The sequence below is a fragment of the Pipra filicauda genome, unplaced genomic scaffold (assembly GCF_003945595.2).
Source record: "Pipra filicauda isolate LSUMZ 115617 unplaced genomic scaffold, ASM394559v2 scaffold49_size4853605_pilon, whole genome shotgun sequence".
In the NCBI taxonomy this organism is placed as follows: Eukaryota; Metazoa; Chordata; class Aves; order Passeriformes; family Pipridae; genus Pipra; species Pipra filicauda.
The window spans coordinates 3,628,587-3,652,819 of NW_024104642.1; the positions used below are offsets into that span (position 1 = coordinate 3,628,587).

The window sequence follows — 24,233 nt, forward strand, 5'->3', positions numbered from 1 at the left end:
TAATATAGAGTGAGGCCCACTGTGGGCCTCAATATAACTGTGGAAGAGCTGTGATGTACCACACACTCCTTACACCAAAAATAAAAATATTTGGTCCAGCACACACCTAAAGAAAGAATGCAGAACTGGGAGTGCTGGGGGGAATTAAGGGAGTATCAAAACAGCAAGGGCAATTCTGAAGGCCTGCAGAAATGTAAACCAGCAGCAACAGCAGAGGAACAGCTTTTAGAAGAAATTTTACTGGGGAATTCTGTGCTGCCCAAGGTTTTTTTAACCTCATCATGCCTTCCCAGCTCTCCTACCTGACTTAACTCCTCAATTTCTTAGTTCCATGTTCATAATCATCTAAAGGAGATAGCCATTTCCAAAAACCCCAGCCAGGGTGGAGTTACTTTCCACATATTTCTTCTCATGAACTACACCTCTGGAACTCCAGACCCCTCCCCTCCTGCCCCACCCTTGTAAATACAATTTTACGTGCATGGGATGACTCACAATTACAGAGGATCCTTTCCAGAACGTGGAACATGTGGGTTTAGAAGTCACCTGCAAGAACCACCTCATCTTGTGTAAACTGCCCATGTGTGACATCTGATGACTAGCTTTAGGATGACACTGTTTCTACAATACATATCTCAAGATAATCATCAATATAATCATCAAAATAAATAAATAAAAAAAAGTATTGTAGCCTGGATTTGTAGCTCTCTCCAGGAACCAAGCAGCATGGTAACTTTGAACTTTAGGGAGAGGAAGGAAGGGTATCATAATGCATTTCCATTATGGGAAGAGCAGGATTTACAAAGGATTTATAAACAGTGCCCTTTGGTAACAGACACTCATTAGTAACAATACCGGCTTCTAAAGTGGTACCTGTGTGGGGACCTGACTAAACTCCCTCCTGTGCTGGACATGTAGGAGCTGGGCAAAACTGAAACAAGTTTCCCTCTTTCTGATGCATGCTAAGTATATAAGGTAAGCTGTAATCATGATATTCTCTTCCAAGTATGTGTCAAAGGCAGCTACACTACATTTGCTCTGTAAATTCAAGTGCTTCTTTATTTACTTATTTTACTTCCATTTTACTTATTTAGAACAATTTTCATATGGTGACATGCCTTTAATGAAATTCATGACTCAGAAATACTTGTCGATGTAGTCAAACAAAGTCTATTGACATGAGTGACTGAAATTAAATAAATGTCATTAAAAATGAGACAAAACAAAAGGCAAATATATATATATCTCCAGCAGAATGATAGTGATCATCACCTTATGATCAATCTTCCCTGTGAGTTATATCTGCAAGTTAATTTGAGGTAGCGCTAGAAAGAAGCTGTTGGTCCAAGAGCATCCCTGCAAAAAGAAACATTCACGGCTTAAGTACCATTGAACCTTTTTGTAGCCTTTTAAGTACTCTTTGCCTTTTTTTAGCCTGTTTTTCTCCCTGTTCACTGACTGCAGGATCAATAGCCCCTCAAACCATGGTACTAAAGCTTTTCTGTTCAGAGAAGTGATAGAAAACAAAAGCATTACTCTTCTTCAAGAAATTAGCAGGTTTTAGGTAAAGGCACTATCTATCACAGCCAGGTACAATAAAGAGTTCATAAAACCAACACTAAATATCCTTCCAAAAGAAAAAAAACCTTCATCAGACTTTTTTTTTTAAAAAAAAACAACCCACAACATTTCAGCTAGGTAAAACAGACAAAACACAACTGGACAAAGTGAAATAGTGCGGTGTTGAAAACACTGCTTCCAATATTTTTTTTATGTTTCTACTGCAATCAGATCTTTGTAGAACTGATATCAGGCATCTGTATTATGTACACATTCAGGTCTTCGTGTAAGCTAGCTAATGCAGGCAGTACCAGAGCTGTAAGTTTCCTCACTCAAAAGTCTCAGCAATGCACTCCAGCAGTTCCAGTGTGCTCACTTTTTCCTGAATTTGGGCTTATACCCATGCAGAAAGAAGTTTTTTCAGTATGCCTTTACAGTAAAGAACGTGCTCTACACGTGCTTGATCCCGTATATGCACTCCTAACTGGAAAGCAGGATAGGCTAGTAAAGCTTGGGAGACAGAAAACAAAGTCAGAGAGCTACTTTAGAACAGGTATCCCATGGGCTGCAACCAGCAGACTCCCTTCCTCACCTCTCTCTTCTTGTATGTTGACTGGAAGAAAATATATTTCCCAACATTTCTCAAGTGTGCAGAACTAATGGCCCAAACAACCTCTTTCAGTACATTTCGTAACAGTATTTTCCCTATACAGATACTTTACAGGCCAGAACAGAAGGTGCATGCATATCTGAAAACAGTCTCTAATGCAAAGCATAAAGACCTTGTTAACATGTAAAATCTGCATAAATGTGGTGGCTACAGACTGACTTTGAGGTTTATATGCTAAGTGAAATCACACCGCTACATGGGCCCCTCATTACATAGTTCACACACAGGTCAACCTCCCAAATACTAAAAATCAGCAGATACTGCATAGTAGTTCTGCCAAGCCGACATACATCTTTAGCATCACATTTTTAACTGGAAACACAATAAAAGGTTTCCACAAATTACTTGCTGCAACTTCATTATGGTGTTATGTAATGCTATGCAAAGCAGGATATGCACTTCAAAGCAGGATATAACCCAGGCACAGACCCGGAAGCTGTCTTGTTGCTTGTGATGATAGCACTTGCTAGATACAAAATCCTTTGCTTAGCAACATCTTTTTAGTACCAAGCTCAAGTACCACAGCTATGCACTACAACTGAAGTGGTATCAAATCCAGTGTAGTTGTGAAGCTTTAATGCTCCTATCCAAATTCAAGGGGCCTGCATCTACTATCTTAAGTCCTCCCCCTGCTTCTGCAGTCCCCTGAAACAATTCTACATATGCACACAAGTACTCCCTTTCCCATCCATATTCTCTTTGCTTCATTTATTCCACTTTCTGTCACATTCCCATCAATAATCTCCCTACTATCATCCTCCAAGAACTGACCAGTTCACACGAGGGAAGCCTTCACCTAAGAAAGCCCACTTTACAGCCACAACACAACTAGTTCTCTTCAAACCAGGGAAAAAGTTGCTAAAACTGTGATAGTACACTCCCTGTCTAAATGAATTTTTTTGTTTTCTCTCTACATACACATCTGGACAAAATCCAGGAAGAATAAACTTCCTATAGCACTCTAAAACCCTTCTGTAGTTTAGAGCATCTGCGTTTCATGGGTGGAACTTTGAAAAAGAAATGTAGCTGAAATTAAACTGTGAAGAGAAAATATGCAGATTCTGGTGAGCAGCTAGAAGGGACTTCCTGTGCCAAGTCATCACTCTGCAATGCAGAATTAGTTTCACATTTAAGAACAGCATATAGGTTGTGACCACTTTAATGTAATTAAGTAATTTAAAAAAAAAAAAGCCAGGACTTCATTCTTATCTGCCATTCTAGCAATTCTGGTTTAGATTGCTCCCAAAACACACATGGCAGTACCCTAAAGGAGGGATCATTACCTACTTGACTAGCTTTAGTAGCTTTCATGGCTATTAGCTATCTGATGATTTCTACCTTTTTCTCTTCAAAGAGTATTCTTCTGTTTTCAGCCTAAATTTATTTTATTGCATACATTAAGCAGTAAATACTTTTGCATACACAGGAGCTTAAGTTGTCCCTATGCCTGGAAAACACTTTATACCCTGCCAGATATTAAGTTTAGAGGAAGCCACTCAGAAGTTGCTATCTTAAAGCAGAACATTCTTCATTGCCATCTCCCCTAATCTCATTTGAATACTGAACACTGTCATCCTACTAAGATTTATAACCTCATCACTATGAAACCTTTGAGCATGAAGACTGAACAAGTAACAGATGTTTAGGATAGGATGAAACTTAGTTGAAGAGTTGTTACTAGCTAGGATACTATAACTCCTGATGGGTTATTCTTCCTCCTTTAAACAGAAGTCTTCTCCAAGGATTTTCAGGTTTAAGAACACATATGTTACACCAGTTTCTTTGCTGTACAGCATCAGTTGAGAAGACTAACAAGAATGGCAGAAATAGAATTATCAGTAGGTATCATCCTTAGTCTTTGGAATGTTTGCAGCTATGGCAGCTGAAAGTTTGCCCTTCTGTATGTTAAAACTGTACAGATAAAGTGTGTTAAGAGCTTGTAAAAGATTGCCTAGGTAACTTGGAAGTATGTGAGAGCTAGTTCTTGCTAGTCCTGCTGCCCATACCAAAGACAGGTGAAATACCCCTACTGCCTCCAGCTAAACTCAACAAGCCAGAAGAGAATGTGTTTCACAGATGTAAGTAAAATCCCTTGCTGGCAGGTTTGCAGAAACAAAATTTTATTTACACAGGCAAGTCTATCTTTAGACCCCATTGAACTCTTTACATTTCTAGAATATTTACATGATTTCAAGATGCTCCAAGTGATGAACAAAAAAAAAAAAAAAATTACAGAAACTGTTAAAAGCATAGCAAAAAAAAACCCCAATCTATCATTGTGCTTTAAAACTTATGATCTAGAGTAATGTAGAAGAAATGTAGTTTTAGCACCTTGGTCATAACGGTCATGCTATATAAGACACTTAAATAGCAGAGGGGATGTCAGAAGTGACCGTATCCAGAGGTTGCCAGTGACAATTCATGAGGGCATCATAGAGTTCTTCACTTGTCTCCATGAATTGTCTGTTCATTTCATCAACATCCAAGTACAGCTGTGGATCTGAAAATAAAAGCCTGGTAAGTACAAGTGTCAGATCTTGGAAAGGTTGCACACAAAAACCTGAAGTAAATGCCTCATAAAATGTATTTTAGCCAAATCTAATATATTTAATAGTAAATGTAATAAGATGTTTATTCACCTAGAATTTCAACAAACCTGACAAGTCCAGCTTCCTTTGGAATATGTGTTATTAGAATGCTAGGACCATACTGCTATTTCAATATAAAGTGCAGATTTAAGGATAATTAAGCCTAATAATCTACCAAAATCCATTTAAGTAATTTCTACCACAATACATGTTAGGCAGGATAAAATTCTGAATGCTAACACAAGATGTCTCTCTGTGAGGAACTGTCTACAAACCTCCCAGGCCAAACAAAGATCTTCTACAGAACTTAAATGCAAGTTCAATCCTCCATTTAAGATCTGCAACATAAGCTTTTATCTCAGGTTTTGGAAAACCAAGCTTTTGCCTATTAATGAGTTTAACATACAATGATTTTAGCAGAATTTATACAAAGATATGGCAAATCCTCTAATAGGTCATTTTGGAAGGAGAATGAAGGCAAAAGTTAAAGACACCTACTGTGAATTATTGTTGACACTGTCCCCCATTCTACTTGACATGGTGTACACTATTTGCTTTAAAATCCTACCTCCTCTACGCTATAACCCATAGAGGATCCTACTACATCAGCTGAAATTCATTCTTCATCCAATAGTCATTGGCTTGTATTGTTAAAGGGCAGAAGCATGGCTAAATTTGATTTGCAGTGATAGAATTATCATTACCTTCAGTTATTAGGTCATCGTTGATTTCAGTCATAGCTGAAGCTTCCTAAAAAAAAAAAAAAAAATTTATTCAATCCATTTCAGAAAGCATCACAAATCCAAAATAATTTTGTACTTTCAAACCATTTCCTCCTCCCACAACTACAGAATAAGCAGGGGGACGTGGTGTTTGTGGGGGAGGGGTTTTTTGCAGGGTGTTTGTTGTTGTTTTTTAGTGGTTTGGGGGGTTTTGTTGGTTTGTTTAGGTTTGGGGGTTGTTTGTTTCTTTGTTTAGAAAACCATAGTATAAGTTCAGCTTGGAAAGGACTTTTAGAAGTTGCAATTGATAAACTAATTCAGATAAGATCATGTTACAGTAATTCTTTAATTTTCTTCAAGAAAAGTATATCAAAAATAGGACAAAAGCCTACACAATTATGCTTCAGAACTGTTATCTGGCATACATGAACAAATAGTGGTGTATAAATATCTAATTCCATAGATGCACTACTGAAGCACTTAAATCAAATATAGCTCTCAATGATGTCTGCTAATATAACCTCCACACTAAGCTGAACACGATTTAATTTTTAGGACTTTTTGCTCTGACTTACACAATTCATACAACTTGTTATTTGTGGTTTTTTAATCAAGTGTGTAGTATCTTTACCTCAAACACAGCTGGAGCCATAACAGCATCTCCTAAAGAACATTCTCCGACAGCTTGCATGCTATCATAGGGAGTATAGGAGCTGTAGTTGTAGTCAGCATAAGGATCATAATTCCACTGTGAGTAGTAGTTCTGATAATCTTGGTAATAATCGTTATAGTTGTATGACTGGTACCGCTGGAATTCTGCTTTCAGTCTGAAACATGAGAAGTTATATACAGTTAGAGTTTGAGAACAACAAACTGTAAACTCACTGCTGAAGTTAAACAATTTGCCATAATTTACTGGCTTCCAAAATTAAAAGGAAGCTTTTCTAAATAGTTGCCTAAGCAACAGTTTTAAGTCACAGCACAGTGTCTCATGTTTATACAGAAGCAAATACTCTCACCTTCAGCAATGCCGAAAGTAATTATTTCCATGGATTAACTCAATTACATTTATCTGTAATCAGTTTGAGTACTTTTAGTATCCATTTAAGCAAGCTGCTGATAAAAAAATCATTTATTAAGACCACACACCTTTATAACGTACCACTGCTTTAAAGACACTTTTAAAGATGCTTTAAAGATTTAAAATCTTAATTAGCTCTTCTATCTTTTATTTGGTTAATACTAAATCTTGTTATTTCCAGAAACAAGAGGTGAAGTCAGATTATCTGTTTCAGAGGAGCATCTGACACTGCCTGCCAATTTACCATGCCTACCCTTCACCTACTCAATTTTTAGTCCATGGGCAGTTGACAAAGCATAGCTGTCAGGTTAAGTCAGCACTGCCATTATCCAGAATGAAGCTGCAGCAGCAGGAATATGACAAAACTCACTGGTTCTCAAGACCAAAGGGCCAGGCAATTAGTTTTCACTACTTTCTCTTTCCTAAAACTCACTGGTTCTCAAGACCAAAGGGCCAGGCAATTAGTTTTCACTACTTTCTCTTTCCTAAGCAGATTTTTCCTCAGGGAAAACTTCACACACTAACAAGTATCACTGCAAAAGTACTGTCTGTACTAACACAGATACGCTACATAAAAAACATTCAGATAAGCCAGCTGCACACTCCAAGAAATCCCCTATGCTCAGACATTTCTTCACTGTTTAAGTGCAAGCAAAACTCCTGTTTGCAGAGTCCAATTTCTCTGTATCTCCACTTCGCTACAGAAAATTCAGATCAAGGTTTTTTGCCAAGAACACAAACTGAAGGAGCTCAGAAATAGAGTTTCCAATGTAAGTGACTTAGTGACAAACTACTCTGATGGCTAGATATTTTGATGCTAGGAGAGCTCAGTACTCAGCCATTTAGAAACAGGTATAGATTAGCAATGTTTATTTCAATACCCACATTTTTTTCATTACTGTGAAGCTACACATACATTCTAATAAATAGGTATTCTACTGTGTCACTACTGTGGTAAACAAGTGATTACATAATGTCTCAAAGTCTTCTGCTTTCAACTTCTCTCCTACATCCATCTCTGTAGGAAAGAAAAATCTGAAAATGCTGCTAATATTTATCTGGATAGCAAATGTGAGAAAACCTGTTTCTTTGGGACCTCTTCTTATTTTCAAAGCAATTTAGTCAATGCAATTCTGGACAATGCTCTCTTGGTTAAGAGCATTTCTGTTCCAAAGCAACAAGGCAACATTAGCAAAATTATCCAGGGTAAAAAGAAACAGAAGCTGTTATTTTTAGTCTTCCAACAGAACACACAAACTACCCTCATGAATATATACTGAAATTGTTTTATATGAAGTTCTATATATTTGTCTGTATTCTGGGTCAAAGTTTATCAAATTTGGTATCAAGATTCCAACTGAATTGTCTTAAATAACTGAGAGAACTGTGCTGGCAGAATAAAAAACCCTCTCAAAACTTTAGAATTTCCTACTGCTCTGATTACTTGAAAAGTAAAGAACAGTATCCTAAATAAATTGTTCAAGCAACATCTCCTTTGGCTTCTTCCCCTCTATATTCTGTATTTTTCCACTAAGGAGTTCCTTCCTCTGCCAGCCTACTTTAAAACTAGCAACATACGAGCTTGCCTAAACTAGGGGGAAACGTCTAGAAGAAAAGCTTCCTAGCATAAAAACCAAACACTTGTTGTCCCTTCTACCTTCTTCAGACCCAAACCCGAAAAATATTTACAAATGCATTCAGCTTCACTAGTGTAAGAATTAAGGCTGGTTACAACAGCTAAGCCCAAGTTATACAATCTGGCTAGACTTAGGAGTTGGATTCCCCCAGAAATACTGAAAGAGGGTGATGAATCCAGGTAGTCCAAACATAATGCTTCTGTGATTTTGGTTTTGTGGACTGCATTGTGTGTACAGCCATTATAGCACGGGCCACAATCTTTACAAAGGCAGAGCTAAAAGAATCCGATTATTCAGAATTACTGTATCAATGCACAACTCATTTGTTACCTTTTAGAAATTCCTATGCTCAGCCGGATTCGTTTTCCCCCCAGACCTGGTGCATTCTGGCAGTCTTGCAGTGCCCTCATCTGATCACCTTGCTCACCAAATCTGACAAAGGCATACCCTCTACAATTTTCAAAAGGGAGAAAACAAATTCTAGTATTCATAACAGTTACAAAGCTAATGAATGCAATTTCTGTCTTCATGAAAACAGAAAATAGCTACTATAGCTGTTATTACCTAAGCAACCTCTCTGGCATGTGCACATGCACAGAAGATGCTTTTACAAAATTAAAAACTTGGGCCAGAAGCAAAAAGCTTGTTGACAGCATTAAGATGTACCTTGCTGAAAGCCAGCAAAACAATAAGTTTTAAATAGTTAAGTAACCAGATTCCATATTTCTGCACTTACAGCAGGTCATTTATCTCTTAGTATTAAAACCACTCCTACTGCTGTACATCTCTAACATTCTTTTTAAATTAGCTTTCTCAGATTTCCTTTTTCCTTTTTTTCAAGTTGTTTTGAATTAGTCCATTACAGCCAGAGTTGTCTGAACAGCAAACTTGCTCATCCCTGCTTGACTCACTGTCTGGCCAGTGTAACTTCCACTAAGCTTAATTTACTAATATTGGAAGTTTGGTCTCCCAACCCCCTAAGATTTGCCAGGCCTTACAGTTTTCTTTACACGTAAAAAGGGAATTAGCTTGTCTTCAGTACTGCAGATGACTAAGTGGACACACTGCTGTAGACAGGCACAGCAGTGCACATGTCCATGCAGAGGGCCCCCTTCTCCCACTGTCTAGCTTCATGTAGATATTCATATGGCTGAATAGAAGCTTTTCACATTAACTGCTTAAACTAACCATAAAGTTTGAGAAATATATGATCTATGCTGTTAAAAAAATAATGCCAAAGGCTAATCTCTCTCTTCCTGCCTCCAAAGAAAATGGAGAAACAGTTCTGATGCAGGTTCTTATATATTACTTATAGAAGCAAACATAGTGACATCATTTAAACATTTTCAGATGTTACCTGGAATATCCCAGCAGGTCTGTTGCTATTTTGCAGTCAATACATGAGGGGTACCTCTTTAGGAAATAGTCATAAAGCTGGAAATCATCCACTTCTGGAGTAAGCTCCCCAACAAATATTGAATAATCTGGTCTTTAAAAAGGTAAAAAAGAACCATGGTCAAGTTTGAGACTAACATAGCTCACTGCAGTATTAAAGTACCCAACATACAAGCAGGCAGTTATCACTGAACAAATACAGAGACAAAAATATGATCAGACTGCAAAACTCTGCTGAGCAATGTACAGAACTGCAATGCCATCACTACTGTGGTAATGTCCATTCTACCACTTTTGCAAGAGAAAGCATTTTAACAAAGACCCATATTTATTAAAAAAACTTCTTAGAAGTGGGTTTTAAAAAGTAATATTTGCTGTCTGAAGGGCAGGGCACCCAAAAACACCACGAAAAACTATTAAGTTACGGCCATAATTCAAAAGAGCTATGACTATTTTGCCACCACTTTAAGTGATTATGAGAGAGACAAACTAGAAAAAAATCCTGAGTATTCTACTGGCAATACAATTCCATAAGAAATACTTATAGTATAGGCACTAGGTGTGCCATTTCAGGATTTTAAAAAAAAGTGATGGCATTCACTAGTCATCATCAATTTAAACAGGTAAGGCTTCTCCATTCTAAAGGTCTTTACCTGGTCGTATTAGTACTACTAGGGACAAACTCTATTCTTCCTGGTTTTATTTTGTTCTTTTTCTTCCGTTTCTTCTGTGGTGTTCTCCACCAGCTGTATGCCTGAAGACATTCTCTTTTTTTCGCCATCAAGTCCTGTAGGGAGAAAAAAAATCACCTTTATAGTTTTTAGCCTCATTTACATTCCTCCCTCCCACTCCCCATCACCACAGGTGATTTCCCCATATTCACCTTGCCCTTGAAAGAAGCCTGGGGTCCCATTTCTCCCTCCGCCTCCCATGAGGGAAAGCAGCCTCTGGGGAAAACGCCTGGCAAAAATAACAGAGCCAAAGGATTGTATGAACAGCCATATTCCCCTGACTTGTCAAGCTGGCTAAAGGATTGACAGCTTCCTCTGGGAATTAGGGAAAAAGCAGATAGCCCTTTGATGCTGGCCAATCCTAAGTGTTAATTAGCTTCAGGACTGGACTGTGTTCCACTTGAGCTCCAGGACGCAAAAAATCCTGCTGCAGCACAGACTGACTGATGAGGAGGCAGGGAAATCATCACTCTTCCAAAAGGGATCTCCGCTGTCCCTATCTTCCCCTCACCTAGGAATTCTTCTTCTGTGAGATGCCTCTCCTTACTACCCAGCAGTGAGTCACTCTCCCAGGCCAGGAACAACGACAAGAGGCCAATGAATGGAATGTAAGGAGAAAGCAGACCAGGAACAGGCACCAGCTTGGCTGAGGGAAAACGTGAACCCAGACGCAAGGCCAGGAAGGAAGAGGCATAAAAAAGTGCCTCTTACCAAAAAAAAAAAAAAAAAAAAAGGTAAAAAAAAGAAAAAACTAAAACCCCAAAAACCACAGTTCAAAAAGGAAGTGAGGTGGGGTAACTGCACAAAAAAAAGGAGAGGAAACAGCCATATTAAGACAGGTTGCCTCCCTCTCAAGATTCTGAAGAACAAGGACTTCCAAAAATGAGAATGATGTTCCACAGCTTTTACTTACGCAGGCTTTATCGTTCTTCCTCTATAACACCTCTACACGTATCTTATATAGAGAGTGTTACACGCAAGGTCCTTCCGAAGAACTCACACTCAAATAATCCAAACTGCAAAACTTAATGTTATGGCCCCAATCTGCTTCAGTTGACACAATTAAGTGTCCAGAGGACAGCCACCAATTACCACGTTGCCGGAAGAAATCACAGGACTAAAAGAACACCCAACTCAGAGCAAGCTAGCTATTTCAGCTTTACATTTACTAGGAATTCTGAGTATGGTTCTGGAATCCATTTAGGCACTGCAAGCCTGTATTTCTGACCACATGATCTTACCTGGCTTGCCATGGTTCAAACTGTCTTCTGTCTTTCTCAAACAGTATGGCTGCACAGATTCAGTTCACTCCTTCAGCTGGAAAAAGAACAGGGGAAGAAAAAGATGAAGAATTTTATCCCTGAGATTAATTACTTCCAAATATGTTCACCCCTCTGCATCCTTTGAATGATATTAAGTCGGAACTTAATTTTTTAAGTTCTGACTTGTCACTGCTAAAGCAATGGGTGTGAAAAGGATATATGGCCAATGGGATTATGATTAGAAGTAATCTTCACTGTCTTAAACTGCAATACACCACAAAGCCTTCCCACTGTCCAAAGCACTAGAAAGTTACAGAGAACTTTTAAGTCACCTATACCTTACCCTTAAATTCTGAAATACCTACACACAATAACCTAGTAATTCAGAAGATTCTAGAATAGCTAAAACAAGGCAACAAGATACAAGGCTTCAGTATGCTTTGCAAAAGTCCCCAGAGTTTCTTCCCCTTTTAGCCAAATTAAGAGTTGATTTACTTGTACCACAAACTACACAGCTGAAAACAAGCAGTGATACTTCCTGTGCACTAAATAATAGAAATAAAAGCGGGATGAGGGCACAGTACAGATAAATGTGATCTTTCTCTGCACCTTTCCTTAGGACTGTTTTCTCTCTTTTGCCTTTTTCATTTACACATTTCACTCACTACCAGCGAGTTGGCCAATAAGTGACCTTTTACTGCTACCACTACACCAGTGGACACACTTTCTTGAAAAGGTACAAATCTTTGTTGATTCCAATATCCTTTCTTTAAGCTTTTTCCCACAGTCATCTAACAAAAATAAATCAGTGCAAAACCAAGCTTCATTTGTAAAATATTCTACATTTACTTCCACACACAGCTGTTTATTCACCACTGCTGATTTTTTTATATCCAGTGTTGCTCCTTCTATGCAGATGCTTGATTGCTGAAGTTCTAATTTCTATTTCCATGCAAGAATTTATGCAATGTTTTACATCCTAGCTGATCAAATCGACATTCACATAATGCAATAAACAGGGAGCGTCCATAATGCCTTAAAGGCTTGCCCACAGAGGGGACCACTTCAGAGCACTGCTTCTGAAAGTGGATTAGGCTAACCTGACACAGGATAGCCATAAACCATAATTAGACCATCCATGCATGGTGCTATTCAAAATAACTATGGACTTGATCCCCACAGCCATTCTGGAGGCAATGAAACTGTCAAGTACAAACAAGCCCTTAAAATACGGTCTAGTCCCAGTGAGGTTAGCATATGGTAAATTGAGAATACACTTACTAAAAGTAACTGTGTTCATTATAATTATCAGCAGCAACGTCTTTCTGTTAAAGATGGTCATTATTAATACAAATTTCCACAGAACAGTGTTCCTCTAACTGAAACAGTACTTTCTATTAAGAGGAACTATGAACGTCTCCACAATCTAACACTGAAATAATTAATTTTCAAATTCTCGTCTGCACAGTAGCTTCTTTTAAACTTACTGCTTTTCACTCATGCAGATCTGGCAGAAGACAGGCACACACAATAAAGCAGTCTTGTTGTAAAAGGCTGTCAGGAGGCAAGTGATGTAACTGCTTCTCACCAACTTCTAAGCAACACTGTGTTTGTCCTCTTCCTCATCCAATCTTGATTGTCACCTCTTGATCTTTTCACTATGAAATAAAAACATTTTAAAAGCAGTTAAAACAGCATGTATAAACATTTTTTTTTTTTAACGTTTGTCTTAACTGTAGCTAGCTTTCATTTAGGCAGTTGGGCAGCTTCAACCTGCAGAATTCAAACAGATCCTCAACTGGATTACACACACATCATAGCAGTTTTTTTATTGTATTCCAAAGGTTCTTTTCATTATTGTGTTTGTACATGCAAAAAAGCGAGAGAAGCTACCAACGGGCAGTATCGGTGCGAACACCGCTCACCCGGGCAGCGGCCAAGCCGCCCCCTTCCTACGGCACTAATTTCGCTCACACGAGGCGCTGGGTCAGGGCAGGGGGACGGGGGAAGCTCCCGTAGCCCCTAGGGCCGGCGCGGTGACCCTGGCCGGGCCCAGGCCCGAGCCGTGACGCATTTCTCTAACTGAGCCACTCGGCACGACGGGAAGAACCCGACCACAAGTGCGCCCCGCCCGGCCGCGGCCCTCCGCAAGCGGCCACACTGGCGCCGCGGCCGCGCTCATTGTGCTACGCGATAAGAAATCGAATTAAAAAAAAAAGAACACAACCGTAAAATCACCCGACAATACAAAAATAAAAGCCAGCGGGCCCAGCACTAGGAAGACGGTGGGGGAGCCGGTTCTCTGGTGCCTCGGCCCAAGCGCCGCCGGGGCCTCCCCGCCCCACACGCCCTGAGGGAGGAGGCGGCGGCCCTGCGGCCCCGGGGGAAGGGAAAGATCCGACCGCCCCTCCCCTCCTCCTTCGGTCCCAGTAGATCGGTTCGCGCCCCTTTTCCTCCCCACCAGCCCCCGGTGCCGGTCACCGCTCCCGCCCTCCCCTCCCGATCCCGGCACTAACGCCTCTCGTCCTCCCCGCCGCCATCACCGCCCGCGCCAGCGCCGCTTCCGCCCCGCGAGGCCCCCCCGCGCGGGCTGCCCCGCGCGCAGCCTGACCCCGCGCCCTTCCCTGCGGCGCTTCCCGCTCCGCGGCAGCTCCCGCGGGATTCTCCTCCTCACCCGAGGGTAGCGAGCGCCGCCGGGGACGCCACGCGCGGAGCCAGCGCGGAGCGGCGCAGGCAGCGCGGCGGGCGGGCGGAAGAGCCAGCAGGAACCCCGGGGCGGCGCCGAGCGGCGGCGGATGGAGCTGGTGGCGGGGTGCTACGAGCAGGTGCTGCTGGGGTTCGCCACGCAGCCCGGGCAGGTAAACGGGGGAAATGGGGAGGGGGGTGGGGAGAGAGAGGAGGACGGCGCATAGAATCACGGAATGGTTTGCGTTGGAAGGGATCGTCAAGTTCCAAACCCCCCTGCCATGGGCCGGGACACCTTCCACGAGACCAGGTTGCTCAGAGCCCCAGCCAGCCAGGCCTGGAACACCTCCAGAGAAATACAGGGAAGAACGAAGGGGGGGGGAATATATGGAGAAATATGGAGGGGAAATGGCCGCGCCCGCCCCCGAGAGCGCTCCCCTACACTCACCGCCTCGCCCGTCCGCGGCCGCGGTTCTGGGCGCCGCCGGGGCTCTTAAAGCGCGCTGCGGGGGCGGGGCGGCCTGTCCCGCGGCCTCTCCCGCCAGGCTCGGCCCCCTCGCTGCCCCAGAGGGTTCCCAGGAGCTGCGTGACGCCTCCCCCGGGCTGCGGGAAGCCGCGTGGGTGAGGGGGGCCGCGGTGCGGGGCCGCTTCTCTCTACACGGCGGTGAGGAGGAAGAGCTGCGCAGGGGATGGATGGGACGTGGTCTGGGGGCTGGTGCCAGGTGGAAGGCGTGTCTCCAGCCTGCCGTGATGGAAAACGAAAGGATCCGCCTCCCTCGGCCATAAGATTTGTCTCTGTGCAGACGCTTTTTCACCGGCAGCTTCGTCTAAGCACGGCACTGATTACAAGGGGCGGCTTGCACGCTTAAGTCCTTTAGACTAATCTCCTAACAGCACATTAACTCAATAAGATCCCATTATGCTTATGTGTAATTCCTCCCCCTGTACTTGGCAGTGGTGTACAAGTACACAGCCACACCTCGAGTACTGTGTCCAGTTCTGGGCCCCTCAGTTCAGGAAATACACCGAGGTGCTGGAGCAAGTCCACAGGTGGGCAAGGAGCTGGTGAAGGGTCCGGAGCACGGGTCTGATCATGAGTAGCTGAGTGAGCTGGGATTGTTTAGCCTGGAGAAAAGGAGGCTCGGGGGTGACGTTATCACTCTCTACAACTACCTGAAAGGAGGTTGTAGCCAGGTGGGGTCCGTCTTCTACTCCCAGGCAACTAGCAGCAGGATGAGAGGACACAGTCTTAAGCTGCACTAGGGCAAGTTTAGGTTGGACATCAGGAAGAATTTCTTCACAGGAAGGGTGATTAGACGTTGGAATGGACTGCCAAGGAGGTGGTAGAGTCACCATCCCTGGAGGTGTTTAAAGAAAGACTGGACGTGGCACTTAGTGCCATGGTCTGTTGGTCATAGGTTGGGCTCGATGATCTCAGTGGTGTTTTCCAACCTAATCGATTCTCTGATTCTGATTTTTACACATATACTTTTCCAGGTTTTTCTTTTACAAAATAAAATAACAGGACGATGAAGTGGAAGCTTATGATGGTAAGCTTCATAAATACCTGTTTGTTTTGCATTTCATTTACAGTCCTGGACAATCGTCCCTGATTTTACACATCATGCCCACTCTGCCTCGTTGTCAGCAGTAGCAGTGAATAACAGATATGTGGTCACTGGGAGCAGAGATGAGTCAATCCAAATCTATGACATGAAAAAGAAGATAGAGCATGGGGCACTGCTACAGCACAATGGTAAGGGAGCATTTTTTTGTAAAAAACATTAATGATATAAAATTGTAGCTGAAAAGCCAGCCCTCACCAGAAGAAGAAAACTGATTTTTTTTTTAATAAGACTCTAATAGTGGTGGTGCTGCAGCCATGATGGTGTGATGATACAAAGAAAACTTTTGAGCATAAAAGTAAAAAAATTATTTTGAATATTAGTGCTGCCACAAATATAGTTGCTTCTTACAAGTGTTTTTAGTTTTAACTGTTTAAAAAGTTATGACCCACAAATGGCTCGTGCCATTTTTCTTCTATCAGGAGAGTTACATATGTGAGAGCAGGCTGCTGCTGCCAGATGAGTTAATGTGGTACATTTCCCACTGTCTGTGCTGGCTGAATTACAGCTGTAAAAGTACATCATAAAATCATGGAATAGGTGGGATTGGAAGGTACCTTTTAAAGGTCATCTAGTCCAACCCCCTTGCATTGAGCAGGGACATCTTCAACCAGATCCGGTCACTCAGAGCCCCGACCAACTTGGCCTTGAAGGTTTCCAGGGCTGGAGCATGGATCATCTCTCTGGGCAAACTGCTTCAGTGTATCACTGCCCTCCTTGTAAAAACACTTTTTCATTATATCTAATCTGAACTGACCCTCTTCAATTTAAAACTGTTACTCCTTGTCCTGTCACAACAGGCCCTGCTAAAAAGTTTGTTCCTGTTTTTCTGACAAGTCCCCTTCAAGTGCTGGAAGGCCTAAATAAGGTCTTCCTGCAGCCTTCTCTTCTCCCAGCGGAACAATCCCATTCTCTCAGCCTTTCCTCACAGGAGAGGTGTTCCATCTCTCTAGTCATCTTCGTGGCCCTCCTCTGGACTTGCTTGTTGGGATCCCAGAGCTGAGTGCAGCACTTCAGGTGGGGTCTCACCCGAGCAGAGTAGAGGGACAGAATCTCCTCCCTCAACCTGCTGGCCATGCTGCTTTTGATGCAGCCTAGGATACAATTGGCTTTCTGGGTTGGAAGCGCACATTGCTGGCTCATCCACCAGCACGCCCAAGTGTCTCTCGGCAGGGCTGTTCTACGATCTGTTCATCCCCCAGCTTGTATTGATACCAGGGCTTTCCCTGTGCTTCATGGAATCTCATGAAATTCCCATGGGCCCACTTCTTGAGCTTGTCCAGGTTCCTCGGGATGGCATCCCATCCTTCCCTGCTCAGCTTGCTGTCATCTGCAAACTTGCTGAAGGTGCACCCTTTGTCTATATAATTGGTACAGTCACCAGTTAATGGCTGTCCAAATAAACCTGTTTGGGTCATTTGTAGCTTAGTCCTGATGAGCTAAGAAGAACCTGGAGTTCGACTCAGCACAGTACCTGCATTTAACTCCTGTATGATGAATCTGGTGCTTACGGGACACAGTATGTGCAGTAGATTCAGCTGTGTGACAGTAGCAGCAGGGCTGTGACATGGGAGCATTCCTTATCGCTGATAGGAGCCTTCTGTCATCCGTGCCACGATGTTTGAGTACTGCTGTGTCAGAGAAAAGACCAGGCGGAGTTCAGACATGTATGGCTAAAGGGTGGCTGATAGAGCACATAATATATGTGTTATATGTGAATATAATAAGAAAATTTCAGAGTTTTGTGAAGAAATACTTAGGAAATAATTTAGATTTTCCCAAGGATAGGATAGTAGCTGGCATGTTTTGATGGAAGATGCTTTTCTGTTAATTCCTATGTGTGCTGGTTTAAAGGTAAACCGGCAGGAGAAATGAACTCAACTCAAAAGAGAGATTATAGTCAGAATAACAATTTAATAAAATAATACAATAAGTATGATTATACAGACAAGCAATTGGTTTTAACCCACAAAACCCAAATGTATAACCCAGCATCCTGGGGCATGAACAGAGTGGTGTTTGTTGGGCCCCCTGAGTCCAAAGCAAAAGGAGAGGGGAAAACCTGTTGGTGAGAGTGCTGTTGCAGTCTGGTCAAGAGTGGTGATTGCAGTCTGGTCGAGAGTGGTGTTCTCAGTCTGGTTGAGAGTGGTGGTCTGCAGTCTTCCTCTGGATCCCACGAGTGGTTAAAAAAGTTCCAAGACTCCAAGATTATATATTTTCCAGTTCAGGCAGGCACCCTCCTATCTCGAAGGCCTCTTAACACCTAGTTTATAGCCTGAGCAGTCAGGCTGCTCTGGGCAGAGGGTGCAAATAGTCTATTGACAACAGTTTCTGGGAAATGGCATGGAAGGCTATAGAATACAGTTTTGGGTTACACCCATCCGGTGATGAACTGGTCCCAGCTGTTCTAACTAGGACACTGTTCTCTGTGCAATAACTGTTTGGTGTGTACAACATTGTTAATAGCTCTGGTTTGTATGTCTAGGGACAATAACTTGTTTGGAGTTCTATGGTACTGCACATCTATTGAGTGGGGCTGAAGATGGACTCATTTGTATCTGGAATACAAAGAGATGGGAATGTCTGAAATCCATGAAGGCACATAAGTGAGTTTCTTAAATCTGCATATTCACGTACATTTTCATGTTTACTTTCCTTGTAAATAATACAATAATACATGTGGCTAATGTTTTGTTTTTATCAGGGGACAGGTGACATCTCTTTCTATTCATCCTTCTGGGAAATTAGCTTTGTCAGTTGGAACAGATAAAACATTAAGGTGAGTCAAAACTAATGAAGGAATGTGAAGAATCATAATTCAGTAACTCTTAGTAAGGTATTATAAGCAACAATTCCATATTGGGACTCAACCATGAAACACTGGCAAAACATATTTGTCATCAAACGGTTCAAAGATCCATTGGTTTGTCTTGTGAAGTTCTAAGTACCAGCAATATTTTAAAGTCTTTTAAGAATACTTCCTGCTGTTCATACCTTCTTTTTGTGAGCTCTGACTCTTTACAAGTCACTTGCAGATGTATAAATATATTTGCATTTTGAACACAATTTGCTTAACCTTCTGGAAACTGTCAAGGTTTTGTTTAGTGTGAGAAAACTAATTTTTCACTAGGAATGCGTCCATGTTGCTGTAGATATATTTTTTAAAGACATAAAATTCTATTTTAACACCACAAATTGTTATTGGGCTCCTTTTAGGCTCTGTATTGCAAATGGTGGTTTAGAAAATAAATAACACAAATTCAACTTTATACTTCGCAAGCGATATATGAACTCATCATTTTCTCTTGCAATAAGAAGGCAGAAAAATGCACAGAGATGCTTAAAAGCTTCCTTTGGGTGCCTTATGTCAGCATTTCAGACTTCAGTTTTGCTGTGCTGTTTTTAACCAGAATGCATATTATCTCTTGTTGTCTTTCAGAACTTGGAATCTTGTTGAAGGACGATTAGCCTTCATCAAAAACCTGAAGCAAAGTGAGTTTATCAGTCTAAATCCAAATAAAGTGGAATTAGATAGTTTTATTTTTTGTGTAAAGAAAAGTTGATTGAATTAATCAACAAGTCAGTTAATTGGAAACAACTTTCACAATGTCTTTTTTACATATGCAGACAAGCATATATAAGTTTATATCCTTAGGAATAATAGTTTACCAAAAGGAAAATGGAGTATCACTAAAGTAAATCCTTTTTTTCCCCTTGAAATTTGAGGTCAGGACATTTAAATAAATATGTTTTGGTTTGTTTTTCTTTACACAAATCTGATAATCAGAAAGAAACATTTAAGAGCATAGTTTGACTTGTTTATTCTAGATTATTTGATTTTTCACAATATTTTCTCAGATCAAGGTAGAAAACTGTCTAACAGCTTCTAAAGATTCTTACTTTTAGATTTTCATGCAATATAAGAGTGCAAAAATTCAGTGTCTATGTGTATACAGATGTGCACATAATTAAGTGGTCCCCTGATGGAGAGAGGTATGTGACTGTGGTAACAAACAAAGTGGATATCTACAGACTTGACACAGCTTCAATCGCTGGCACCATTACAACAGAGAAGAGAATTTCTTCACTTAGGTTTATTACAGTAAGTACAAAAAAGAAAGGTGTTGGGAAATTAACTGGTTTAAAACACATGAAATTAATCACAGTTGCATTTCTCTTTTTCCCGTTCCAAGGATTCTATCCTTGCCATAGCTGGAGATGATGAAATTATAAGGTTCTACAGCTGTGACTCTCAAAAATGCCTGTGTGAATTTAAAGCTCATGAAAACAGGTATTCTGTATTTGTTTACTATTTAGATACTTATGGCAATGCTGAGTCCTCAGTAAAGTTCAATGGCTTGTAATGTTCAGCATATTTTACTATTGTTTTTGTTTTAGTATAGAGAGTAAATTTATTTATGTGCTAAATTTCAAACTGGAGAGACTTGTTTGCTTTTAGTATGAGCACCAGTATTGTGCTGTCCATGCGTGTTACAGAAACAAGGTATATACTTAGAGTTATTACTGTTCTAAGTTTATGAGTGAGTGAGTGGGTGAGTGTGTGTGTATTTAACCAGTCTTTACTGATTCTGACTCTTCAGAATGCTTTAAAACAACAAACCAGTTCTATTCAATTCAAAGAGGAGTGTAATCACATATTCTCTGTTGTTGTTGAATACCAAATATTTATCCAAATATTGCTTTTAATTCATCAAAACACAAAAGCATTAGCAGTAATGTCATTGGTGTGTCTGATAGCAGATGCTTTAAAGTATTAAAGCATTCTGAATTGAATCTTAATGAGCCTAGCAAAGGCAAATGTTCCTAATATAAATGACAGCACCCAAACCAGATCACTGTTAAAGTTCCTGCCTGTCACTTGTGGATTTTCTGTTCAAACTGATTTTTTTAAACTCTTGCCTGTTCATCTTTAATTTTTGTTAGCTTACTGTTCTGATGTGAACTGCCATGCTATAAAATAGAAACATATTACTTTTCTTTTCACAGAATAAAAGATATTTATACTTTTGAAAGAGAAGGACAGCATCTTATTGTTACTGCATCCAGTGATGGTTACATTAAAATGTGGAATCTGGATCTTGATAAGGTTGGTCTATTAAACTGCTTGTTACATTTATGAAACATACCAGACAACCAAATTTGCAGACAACCAATTTGCAAATCACTGAGGAAATTTTACTTGAAATCTGGATGTCTTGATCTTTTTCCATGTTATGCTCAGTAGATACATATACACATATATTTATGCACTTCTATATTTTTTATCTTTGTAGGTTTTTTTTAAACAAACTATAAAATCTGATGATATTACGAGATCTCATCTCCTCTTTATATGTAAAGTCATGCTTCCCATCAGACTGACCTGAGCAGGTCTATGACTATCTAATCAGTTATATATGTCCTAAGGACTGCTGTGAATTTTTGTAATGTTGATGACTGTTGCTACTCTTTTAAAAACACAAACTCTGTGGTTTGGGGCGGGGGGGGAAGAAAGTGGTCGTTCATGTCAGAGGAAGAACTTATCCTTCAGAAAAATTCAAACACATTACTGTACTGGGTACTTGTATTTCCTGTGTTCCCAGTAGCACAGTTCAACAAGGAATCATGTTTTATCTTTTAAGTTTACCATGTTTATGGTTTGCTCTTAAAATCAGAAATAGATTTTTTAACATTTAATGCCTAATAATAAAGGATCTACTATATTTCACTCTAAGTATCTTGAATAGTTCAAATAATTATTTCTCAACATTTATACACTTCATATGTCAATTTGCCCATTTTTAATTTTACTCCTTCGGGTTATTTTTATACTTCTAAGTGCAATAGTGAAATCCCTCTTTTCCCTTCCTCAAATTTCTGTTCCCCTTGTTTCTATTCCCTGTAATTGACATAGTGATCAGGGAATTCTTTACCTTTCTCTGTAACACTGTATTTATTTTGATCAAATCTGTGGTAATTTGCTTTCTGTCCAGGCAGAGTTTTGTATAACTGTGTGGGCTGCTCTGTCCAGCTCTGTGAGGTACAATATCCTAATACAGTAATTTCTGATGTGTTAATGCTGTTAACGTTGTGACACTTTATCCTGATATCTGTAATAGGATACTTGCTCAAGTACTCCCAGAGTGATACAATTGCCTAACAATGAAGTGGAAGTTACTTTCTCACTTCAAATACTTCAGTAAATTTAAACAGAAATAATGTGTAAATAATATTTTTTTTATGTTTTCTTCAGATTAAAAATGTGCCATCTTTACTGTGTGAAGTCAATACCAAAGCTAGGCTGACATGTCTTGCAGTATGGCTTGACCGAGCTTCAGAAATGAAAGAAAACTCTGATAAAGCTGCAACATCATCTCAAGGTAACAGAACTGTGTGTATTTTCAATTGTTAATGTGACAGTGAAATGGAATATACTACGTAGGAGGTTTCTACTGTATGCACTGGAAAAAGTTTTGGTATTTTGAAGAACTGGGGAGATGACACTGGCAAGTGATACAGATATACTTACCAATCTGATGGTGTCTCAACCCTATATGTTTGTTGGACAACATAAGCCTCTTTTCACTTTTATTAAGTTTTCTTTCTCTTTACTTGAATAACATACTGAGGAAGTCACTGTGAAGCTTTTGAGACAGATAAGAAAATAAACAGATTGATTGGACTGCATGTCTTGTTTTCCTATAAACAAAATTAGGTCTGAGGCCATTGTAGTTGGGCAAACTTAGGAGGTCTGGCTCTGATTTGTTTGGGTTTTGTGCAGTTGTTTTTGTGTATTGTTATCTATTTACATACTTGATCTTCAGATATTTTAATTTCACAGGCAAAACTAGTGTATATGGCACTTTCCACTGTAAAATAAAAAACTATAAGACTACATAAAGATCAGTGTGAATAATTTCTTGCTTTTTTTCAGCAAAAGAAGATGAAAAATCATCAATAGTCAGGAAAAACAAAGCTTGTTGGACTGATACAAGTGATAAAACAGCAAAAAAAAAGAGAAAAATTATTCCAGAGAAAAAAAAATTGGAAGCTCCATTGCAAAAGAAGAAAAGGAAACAGAATAGCTCGGCATGAAGGCAGCTTCTTTCTCTCCTGTATAAAAGTAAATGCTGGTGTTGCTCTAGTTTTTATAAGAATGTAAACCTCTAACAGGATATATACCTCTGAACTGATGAGTTGTTTAAAAGTAATTAATGTTCTTACCCTAAGAAATTGACTGATCATTCTGAGAAGTATCAAAAGAATTAAGTGAAGGAGGCAAAAATAAATTTATAATATGTAATGTTTATATTTTTCTCTTAAAAATAACATGTACCTTTTTAACTGGCTCTGAAAAAGGCAGCTAAAATAATAAAAATAGCTGCATCTGTCTCAGATACATTTTTGTCTTCACTTCCATGCATATTAAAAACATGTACACTTTTCATTTTGGTGTTGAAAAAGTTACTATTTATTTGACTCAAAATATGATCTGTCTTTGTCTTGCATTACTTTTCCTACTGTAAGAAGGAACACGTTAAAATTACTTAAAATATGATGATCACATTCCATTCATACATTCAGAGAAAACCATACTTTCTAGTTCTTGACATGGACTTATACATGGAGTTTATAAGCAAAATGTTTGGCTTTTTTACCATGTCCATACTTCATGTATTTAAGTTTTTTTTAAGTCTTGGCACTCATGGTTCACATGATTGAAACCTTTTGCTTAGAATATGATACATATTTTTAGGTAGAAGAGTTTATATCAATACAGTTTTACCTTTTTCTTACCCCTTCCCTTTGTATTTTTTCAAGTCCTTGATCTGAGCCATATTGTTAAAAAAGAATTATATAACATTTGAAATTTTTGCCATGCTGATAAAATGTCACCTATCTGTTTTGTTTGCACTTAAACAAAAAGTGAATTCCTGACCTTCTCAGTCAGTGGGAACAGGATTTTATCCTAAGCCTTATTACAAATACACAGTGGGAAAAACAAAGTTGAGCTGGAGTGAACAAGCTCAAATAGCTGTGCTAAATGTTCCCGTTCTTTATTTTAAAGTGTAAGGCACGATAATGTTGTTTTCTGCACTACTGGAGTAGTCATTATTTCTTCTGCTTTTGAAGAGTAATTGGAATTATGCTTTATTCTGATTCACTTCAGTAATAATCTGTTCCTCCTTATTTGTGTAGCAAGAGAAGAAGTAGAGAAAATCAGAAAAAAGATTGAGCCAAATCTGGAGATAGGAATGCAGGCTGGTTTAGGGATGT

General features: G+C 39.9%; 2 protein-coding genes across 7 annotated transcripts; one reads left to right on the forward strand and one right to left on the reverse strand.

The window, feature by feature from the left end:
• Positions 1 to 1,032: 1,032 nt before the first annotated feature.
• On the reverse strand, positions 1,033 to 14,958 carry LOC114000598 (tRNA selenocysteine 1-associated protein 1-like). 6 transcript variants are annotated; one of them, XM_039386663.1, is made up of 10 exons: positions 13,134 to 13,145; positions 11,626 to 11,701; positions 10,537 to 10,613; positions 10,307 to 10,440; positions 9,616 to 9,747; positions 8,589 to 8,708; positions 6,172 to 6,367; positions 5,523 to 5,568; positions 4,562 to 4,730; positions 1,033 to 1,356 (listed from the first exon to the last, which is right to left on the reverse strand). In XM_039386663.1, the coding sequence occupies exons 3-9, from the start codon at positions 10,564 to 10,566 to the stop codon at positions 4,594 to 4,596; spliced, it is 795 nt and encodes a 264-aa protein (XP_039242597.1). In that variant the 5' UTR covers positions 10,567 to 10,613; positions 11,626 to 11,701; positions 13,134 to 13,145; the 3' UTR covers positions 1,033 to 1,356; positions 4,562 to 4,593. The 6 variants fall into 6 exon arrangements, with proteins under 6 accessions (XP_039242597.1, XP_039242598.1, XP_039242599.1 ...); XM_039386664.1 differs by lacking the exon at positions 10,537 to 10,613 and adding an exon at positions 14,780 to 14,958 and having other exon boundaries at positions 1,033 to 4,730; positions 13,134 to 13,304; XM_039386665.1 differs by lacking the exon at positions 10,537 to 10,613 and adding an exon at positions 14,321 to 14,338 and having other exon boundaries at positions 1,033 to 4,730; positions 13,134 to 13,304.
• Positions 14,158 to 23,403, forward strand: PAK1IP1 (PAK1 interacting protein 1). The gene is made up of 10 exons (XM_027745029.2): positions 14,158 to 14,504; positions 15,925 to 16,087; positions 18,442 to 18,562; positions 18,661 to 18,735; positions 19,396 to 19,448; positions 19,913 to 20,058; positions 20,150 to 20,247; positions 20,964 to 21,063; positions 22,210 to 22,336; positions 22,891 to 23,403. The coding sequence occupies exons 1-10, from the start codon at positions 14,442 to 14,444 to the stop codon at positions 23,049 to 23,051; spliced, it is 1,107 nt and encodes a 368-aa protein (XP_027600830.2). The 5' UTR covers positions 14,158 to 14,441; the 3' UTR covers positions 23,052 to 23,403.
• Positions 23,404 to 24,233: the final 830 nt, after the last annotated feature.